The 9651-nt window shown below is 21.4% G+C and overlaps 1 protein-coding gene across 1 annotated transcript in view; it reads left to right on the forward strand.

Moving 5' to 3' along the window:
- Positions 1 to 9651, forward strand: part of LOC102672680 — a gene marked incomplete at its 5' end in the record, with an annotated part of 63630 nt that overhangs the window by 40932 nt on the left and 13047 nt on the right. The window contains one exon of the mRNA XM_006624695.2: positions 9464 to 9651. Within this exon, the coding sequence (XP_006624758.1) occupies positions 9464 to 9651 (188 nt within the window). The remainder of the gene's footprint in view (positions 1 to 9463) is intronic.

Here is a 9651-nt window from a genome sequence, read left to right on the forward strand (position 1 = left end):
TTGCAGTTGAGATAGGATTGGTAGAATTTTTTAGAAGATTCTTTTATTTATCTTTTGAGATTTATCTATTTTGTTTAAAGGAATTGATGGATATTGTTAATGAAAAATTGAATTTTTTTTCTTTTTTTCTTTGTATTTTGTGGCGAAGGATTTTTAGAAATTTTTGGAGAATATTTTTGTTAGTTTTGAAATTTGTGCATTTTATTTGGAATTGATTAATGCTTATATTATCATTCTTTAAAAATTTTGAAGAATTCTTGAAGAATCCTTTTGTTTAAATTTTTTGAAATTTATATTTATTTTAACTAAAGAAATATAAATAGATATAAGAAATTGTGAATTGAAATATGGTTGATGAGGAGTTAGATTTTTATTTTATTTTATTTTTTTTATGTTTGTGAAGTATTTATGATTTCTTGAAAATATAATCTTTTGAAATCTGTGTTACATTTGATATATTATCTCAACCCAATTTATTTTCAGAAATGTGTGTTCGTAAAATATAATACAATAATATAAGCATTAAACATATTCATATCTATAATTTTAATCATAGTATAGTATGGATTATTTTATTTTTGATATATTTTTCATTAGAAGTTCATAAAATAGCGATGAAATATCGAAACAAAATCACAAAATGAACACTTAAAATTTACTTTTCCAATTATTTATGATTCATGTCGCAAGAAGATTTTATGCGCTTATAAACTTGTCTCCGTTAATTTTGAATAATTTAAATAAAAAAATTTTCATTTCCTATCACGTTTCTTATTGTAAAAGTACCATTGAGAAAAATTAACTTCACAAAGTGAAAGTAAAGATTTCGTTCTTTAAAATAAATTCAAAAGGATTATAGTATGATTTTTCTTTAGAAAATATTTTAACAATATTTATTTGTAAAATATATTTTTTAATTATAATTAATTATATTAATACATAGAAATTAACATGATTTTATAGTCAAAATAATAAAATGATATAAGTTGTAAGAGTTTGTATTTACATTATTTTACATATTAAAAAAAAAAAAAAGAAAGAAAAAGAAATCAAAATAGAATTAAGAAATCGAAATAGAATCAAATCCAGATATCATATAAAATTGTATAAAAGTATAAAAGATTAATGGAATGAGATTTTTTTTAGAATCAGTATGTGAGCAATATAAATTGATAGAAATTTTGAAGAAATGGAAATGATTGAAGTATAGTGGAGTTTATATGTATTTTATATGTATATAGGATTTTTATGTCAGGAAGATTATTGGATTATTAGAATTTCAGGTATTATAGAATTGATGGTATTTCTTGAAATTAATTTCTGAAATATATTTTGTTTTTCATTTTAAAAACTTAGATTTTTAATGAAATATTTACATTTTTGATAAACTTATGGTGAATTAATGATAAAAAATGTATTATATTTAAAAAAATAAATTTTTATCAAGTTTTTAATATTCTACAAAAGAAATATTATACTAATAAATGATATTAATTAATTAAAGATTAATATTTTTGATATCTTTGATATTAGTATCTTTGGATATTTTTTTTCTTTAAATATTTCTAAAATTTAATTTGTTCATCTATAATAAATATTATAATTAAATTACGACAATAAGTATGTCAGACGATGTGGAACAAGGCAAAAATAAAATACGTAAATATGCACGTGCTTATGCATAATTTACATGTATGAATGTTATATGCAAATAGAAGAAAGACACGTCGCAGATGAAAAGATAGTTATTGTGAAAGAAGGAAGTAATATATTATATCTTATGATAATTTATCATAATTTTATTTTTTCTCTGTTTTCTCTGCCTTTTTTAATTCATCCAAAATGTTTTTTATAAATAAATTTTTACATATTTAACAATATCTACATAATTTGAATTTAAAAAAATTTATTAAAATATTTTTATTCTTTGCTTTTATTCATACAAATCGATTCTTTACAAATTTGTGTTGCAAATATAAAATTATTTTTTAATTCAGAAAAATTAATTTTAATTACTTAAAGTCTTTAAAGTTTTATTTCAGATTATTATTTCTTTACGTAAATAATTGTATTTTTTAATATATTCTTTTTTTTAATTGTATAAATTAATAAAAATTATATTTTTCTTTAAAAATAATATGAATATATTTTTTATGTGTAAAATTTATATTAACAATATTCTAATTCAAAAATTTATTTTACACTTGTATCTTATTCAAGATTATAAATCAAAATAATAATAATATGTTGTTATTGTATTGACTACGATTTTTATTTCCATGATAAAAAGTTATATCATATATTAATCATCGAATTGTTGACAAAATTGCAGAGATAAAATTTTCAACGAATAAAATTACATATTTAAAATGTTTGAATTAAAACTTGTTTGAATAAAAACTTCCTCACACAAGGATTATGAAAAACGTGTGTAGATTTTTAATCCATAATAATGAGTTCTTGAAAATAATAAAATAATTCAATTATAAAAACACACAATGGAAAAATAGAAGAGCTTTATACAATTTTTCTGATCCTAGTTGGATAAAAATCATTTTCATCCGCAATCTTTTGACAGGAAATTGAACAGAAAGACGAACAAAAGGAACAAAAATTTCTTTCTATCTCGTTCCAACTAATTTTTCCCAACATTCGGTCAGTTCCAGTCACGAAACCGTAATCCAGACAATAGATTGAGAAAATAGACTAACAATAAGAGAAAGAAAACATCATTCAGTTTCTAGGAAATTGATTATCTACGATTTCAATTATTAACAAGTGATATTTAATTTTTGAATAGCAATGATAATAGACTTTGATTAAAGTGATTTGTTTTTGTATATTTAAGAAATTAATCTCGTGTTATTGTTATATAATTGTTATATTTAAAATTGAAATACAATTTATACAAATTTATAAAATATATAAAAGTTTTAAATTAACTATGAAATGAAAATAATGATATTAATGATATTTAATGTTATCTATATTTATTATTAATTATTTTTCGTAGATAAGAAGAATGATTGCAAGATATCTAATTTTATTTTACTATTTTTATATTACTATTATCTAATATGTTTTTGAAAAAATAATTATTTTATTAAAAAACAAATAATTAATATTGTTACCATAATAAATCATATTTTTATCAATTCCAGAATTGATAAATCCTCAATTTTTCTACATAATATAAAATAAACACAAAAGTTTGTATTCAGAAAACTCATGGCTTATTTATTAAGTTATAGGCAGTTTAAGTTTGCTTAAGTTATTTGTTGAAATCAAACAAAGATAGAATGAAATGTGACAGAGATAAAATGATCTCACTCTGCCTTTTATTTCATCTAAAATAAATTTAAATTGCTTATAACAAACAAGCCTTAACATTTTTACATACCAATTTTACTGTTCGTTTCGATATCTAGAATCATCATTTCTTCAAAAATGTTTCGCCAATGTATTAACATTTTGTATATGTATTTTTTCCAATATTCATAAAAAATGAATATTATTTATTTTTTAATTTAAATCGTAAATATAAATAAAAAAAATTTACTCTAAATCATTTATTTCTTCAATTTTTTACAGAAATGGAGTTACATACGAAGCTTTATAATAAGTGGTCCATTCAAACCATTTTAAAATCCTCCTTCTTCTTTTTTTTTTTTTTACTTTTTTCTATTTATTTTCCTCTCCACGAAGCTTGCCTATACAGACACATAGTCACGAAATCGCAATCGAGACACACAATGACTTCACCTGTATCCCGAGTGTCGGTTACCTGCTTACGTGTTTCATCGCTAGCTATGTAGTCTCGGAAGGCTATTATGATAATAGTACTTTCATTACGAAAGGTCTTCATTATCTTACCGCGATTCGATCTACCCGGATCAATATCATTTCCCTCTTACATTTCATTAAACGCGCGTATCGCTCTTTCTCTCTTCCTCCCTCCCGCCATTTCAGATCTCCTCCATCTCTGTAATTTGACCGTAATTTTCATGAAAATACGTCATGGATTTTGTGATTTTTCAACCAAAGTATACTTATTTCGTATCTGTGTGCGTAATTGTGATATCAAAAACACTTTCAACCCCTCATCCCCTTTCGATGTTCCATCGTTTGGCCGCCATTATATGCTTGATTGTATATTAGCCTCGATTTTACTCTGCTTTACTTTTCATGCTTTATGATCATGATTCATGTTTTATTTCCTTATATATGCTACGTTTTATCGAGTATTCTTTTTATTATTATTATTATTATTATTTAAATATTCGTTTGAGAGAAATTTATATTGATTGAAATGAAGTGTAATATGAAATATTAGTAATATAAATAATAGAATGAGTGTTTAATGTTTTTAAATAATTGGAGTTATTATATTAATTTTATTATATCGTTAAGATAAAGAATTATTAAATGGTGGATTGACCAAGTAAAACAATGTATTTTGGTTTATAAAATTATGTTTATAAAAATTAAATCGAATAATTTAACAATATACAGCGATTAAATAGAAAATAGTTCATTTTTAACAATTGATATCATTTTAAAAAATTTTTTAAATACTTTTGGTTAATAATAAAAACTGGAAATTCTTATTTGAAATTATAAATAATAAATAAAAATAAAAAGATTATAATTAAATATATGATTTGAAAAAATATTAATATTATTAAATTTATCAAATACAAAGAATGCATAATAAGTCGAAGATACCAAATGAGATTATAAATTAATATATATATATATATGTACATAAATAATTTATATATACATAAATAAAAAAAATATTATTTTAAATGTTATTAGTAATTGAATATTGTATATATTAGAATTTAATTTAATTTTATTTAACTGTAATTTTGATATCATTATGATAATAGCATTTGCATTCACAAAATGTTAATAAATGCATTTATTGGCTATCTTTCAAATTTATAATAAGAAAATATTTTTTTAATAATATTTTTATAAACAAGACATAATATATTAAAATTTAACGTCTGTTTTACGGAAGAAAAAAAAATATGTATATATATGTTTATTTATTTATCCCTTTCACAATGAATATCAAGATAGACTCAAATAAGCAATTTAACAGATGTTGATATTATGCATGAAAGTGTTCTTCAACAAGTTCTCAAACAGTTGTTCATACGTTCTTGTTTCATCACTCAGTGACAAATATCTTAATGACTCACATTCCGTCGAGGAGAAAATAAGAAACCACGATTTCAACAAATCGTTATAAGGAAAAGTTGAAACATGTTGTTAAAATTAATCTCTCGGTGTAATGCTTCTTCAAATTACTCTTGGTACATAACATGTCGTAAGACTTGTCTTGGATATAATCAAGTTTTCGTCTTTTCACGTCCTCATTAATCATCGACTTAACGTTCATCAATCTATTCAAAATGGTAAATCTATTCAAGTATCAGGATTAAGGAAAAAGAATTTTTAGACAAATCTGAAGGGGTTAATAATTAATCGAATTGTCTGGCAAATAAAGATATTGAAGCTTATTCTGTCTTTATTTCCTTAATTAAATGTTCAATTTAGTATTTTGAAAAAACATGAAAATTAGAAATTTTTATCGGAGATAGATCGAAACTAAATTTTTAGATTTATGAAATTCGAATTCAAAACTTTATGATATCACGAGTGTTCGAATATTTTTCTTATTCGTGTTTCATTTTTCAAGTTTTTCTCTCTTTTATAGAGTTTTTTTTTCTTTTCTAAAAATTTGTTCATTTATCAAGAAATAAAATTTTTATAAATTTTGATTTTTAAAATTTTATTACTTAAGTTTATAATAACAATAAATATTTAGCAATTTTTTAGTTTGCTCAAAAAAATTTCAAATCTTGAAACTTAAAAACTTTTTGAAACTATTTGATTTTTGAAAACATTCATGGTATCTAGTATTACATCTTTAATTTTTTGATCTCTTTTCTGATATAAGTATAAATTAAACTATTATTTATTATTTATCTTAAAAATAAAAAAAAATCTTAAAAAAAATTATTAAAATAGGATATTCATTTAGAAAAACAATATTCTACTAAATACAATGAAAAAGACAATTAATTGTTCTTTGTTTATTTTTTTGATTATATAAATATATATTATTTTATTCTTAGAATTTTCATATATTTTTTAAAATATTTAAAATTTTCAAGAATAATAAAATCCATTCAAATTATTTCTAAAAAGAATATCTATTATACAAACTGAGTATAGACTAAAAGTAAATAATTTATATATTTAAATTTATTAAATATTTAATTTTATTAAAATTTATTCGAATATTGTTGAAATATTTGTCCATTTTATAATTCATTCTCAATTCAGCTATAACTATTTTCGAAAATTGTTAAATCACTCATCTATATATTTCATATATGATACATTTGTATTTACATTATAAATACGTACCAAAATTTAAGTGTATATCTAAGTATATTTCATCTTGACGAACAAAATTAGAATGTTACGAAGAAAATAAATTGGCACATGTAATAACTATTCTTTATTCGAATGTGAAACATCTTTTAACAGTACTTTATTATATTTTCAGTAATCATAAAAAATTCAAAATCATCATTTTGACATGTTGTTTTAAATCTAATATTAACTTATTAGAATGAGAAAATAAAAAAAATCAAATCTTCTAAATAATAAAATAAAAACTTTTTATAGTTTTAAAATATTTTCTTTTTTATTATTTTTCAATTTTCTTTTTTATTATTTGATTTTTTCTTTAACTTTCCAATTTCATTCCCAATTTTTTCTTGCCTATATTTGCATAATTTTAAATTCTAAAATTTTCATTAAAATTATTTTTAAAAATAAAATGTAAGTGTACTGCATGGCCCATTATCGAAAACAGTTTTGAAAATTGTAAAAAGTCTTTTCTTATTTTCTCTTATTTTCGTTCTCTGTTTTTTCTTTAATTTTTCAATGTCTCTTTTTATTTTCCCCCCATTTTTTCTTTTTATTTCTTTATTTTTTCGCTTTATTTTCTATTAATCTATATTCCTTAATCTCTTTCTATTAATCTATATTTCATAATTTCTTTTTGTTATTCTTCTTAAAAATATAATTCTATTCTTAAAAATATAAGATTATCAATCTATACCATGTTTATCAATCTAGCATAAATAGCTCGATACGTTAAACTGTTAAGCTTAGAAGGAAACAGTCTGTCAATGACCCAGATATCCAGCAACGTGGCGTTCGAATTCCCAATCCACCGACTCGCCCAATCGATTCCTCTTCTTCCACCCATACACTGAATCCTACTCACGAAATAAAATAAAATCCTACGAAAAAGAAATAGAACTTTGATGAAATAGAAGGAATATCCTTCCAATATAATAATGCAATCGATATCGATTTTCTATAATTAAATATTAACTACTTATTGTACGGCTGATATAAAATTGATATAAGATAAATATTAATATTATTAAACATTTTAAATATATTATATATACTTTTTAATATACTTTTTAAATTAAATATCGAGATAAAATATTCTTTCTTATTATACAAATAATAAAGTTGGAATTCATTGAAGTTGAGAATTTTCATTACAGAAAAAATTGATTGTATTTAAATATAAAATATGGGAAATATTATCAAACAATTTGACTGTTTTTCTTTTTAAATGAAATGTTATGATATAAAATATTCTTTATTATTATACAAATAATAGAAAAATGTTTTTAATATCCAATTTCTATTCTATAAAAATTAAATTTTCTATTATTATAAACATTTTACTCTTATCTAATTTCTGATTTATAGAAAAATTAATTATTTGTTGAATTGATTTTTACCTAAATTATATATATATTTAGAAAAAAAACTTCAAATTGTCGCATAATCTTTTAATAGTATCAAAAACTGATATGAATAGCAACTGTATTTACCGCAATTATACCTATACCTGTGCATACAAATTTCAAATGGAAGTTGTTTAAAACATCACTGGAAATAATTCAGACGTTCATTATAAACATATATAACGTTCCATTCATAAAATAAATATGATGCTTTTATGAGTTAATAAAAAATTAAAAATGTATATTATTATATAACATAATAATTTATTGTAAATTAATTATCTTTATATTTTTTTTCGTTCTTTTGTTCATCTTTCTTTTTTCTTTATTCTTTTACTAATTAGTTTTAACATTTTTCCAGACATGTTATGTACTCTCTGTTCGTACCTTCTGTTTTATACTCTCTACATTCTTTTATTATGTAATTATAATGTAATTATAATTTTATTTTTGTTTTCACATAATATACATATATTCCATCTTAGCATATTTCCTATCACTATTTATCATATTTTCATTTATTGCATTATTTTTTAATAATTATCATCTATAAAGTATTTTATATGATATAGTAGTATTTTAATTATAAATACAGTTTAATTTTTTAATTTTAAGAAATTTTAATAAATTTTAGTAGTTAATAGAATATATGATCAATACTTAATTCTTAAAATTTTAATTGAGATAAATGAGACTCCTATAATTAAAAAGTTTTCTCTGCAATTTCTTTTTAATTTTGAATTAACTTTTATTAAATGTTTTTACAATTATATCAAATTTTAAACGACGATTATTTATGACTGATATTTATTTATTTATTTATTTTTAACAAATAAAAGTCTGAAAAAATTTGAGAAAAATTTCTTTAAAAATCTTCAAATATTTTAAATTGAAATTATGAAATTAATAGAAAATTTGAACAATATCTTGTTTGAATATCTTACTATATAGGATGTTAATATATTCTTAGCACACTTCTGGCTATTCTAGATTCTAAATTCATCAAAACAAATATAAAAATTGGTATATAAAAAAGTTAAGGATTATTTTTAAATTATTTTATAAATAACTAAAGTTTTCATTGAATAAAGTATGACGGAAATTGTTTTATCTCTGTTATACCAACACTTTATTCCTATCTCGCTTCATCTAACGTGAATTTAATAAATAAATCTCAACCGATATTTTTATATTCCAACTTTTGTATTTGTTTTAGCCTTTAAAATTGACCTTTTAAAGTATATTCTGTATATAAGTAAAAAAAACTAGCTTTTTAAAAATACCAAGACAGAATAATCTCTGTTTATTTAACTTCCTTAATATTAATTAATTAACAATTAAACGAGATCGTTCAATATTGCTAGTATAGTTTTAAAATAAATTTTTAAAAATTCTGTAAGATACTTTTATTTTTTTATATTTCCTTTTCTATGTTCTTCGAGTATTAATTTTTCGAAAATCAAATTATTTTATTTAATATTCGATCATTTCGATTTGCAAATAACATCAATCCAAGTCAATTAACTTTCAATGATCGGCCAAATTTTTATATATATAATATATATAATATATATAATATTAATTAATAATCGTTTGGTAATTTACAGAGGCCTACCGTGCGGCGTACAACCCCCTGAACCGGTACCGGATCCTGATGGGGACAAATTGGCGACAATCGCGGCCCGATTCAGCTATTTTCAAGAGAGGAAGAGCACGTTGACCGCTGCGAAAGTCGATCTTCGTAGGAACATCAATCCACCGGCCAGGTACAAGAATGCGCGGCCAACGGTCAGGT

The sequence above is a fragment of the Apis dorsata genome, unplaced genomic scaffold (assembly GCF_000469605.1).
Source record: "Apis dorsata unplaced genomic scaffold, Apis dorsata 1.3 scaffold_1093, whole genome shotgun sequence".
NCBI classification, from domain to species: domain Eukaryota; kingdom Metazoa; phylum Arthropoda; class Insecta; order Hymenoptera; family Apidae; genus Apis; species Apis dorsata.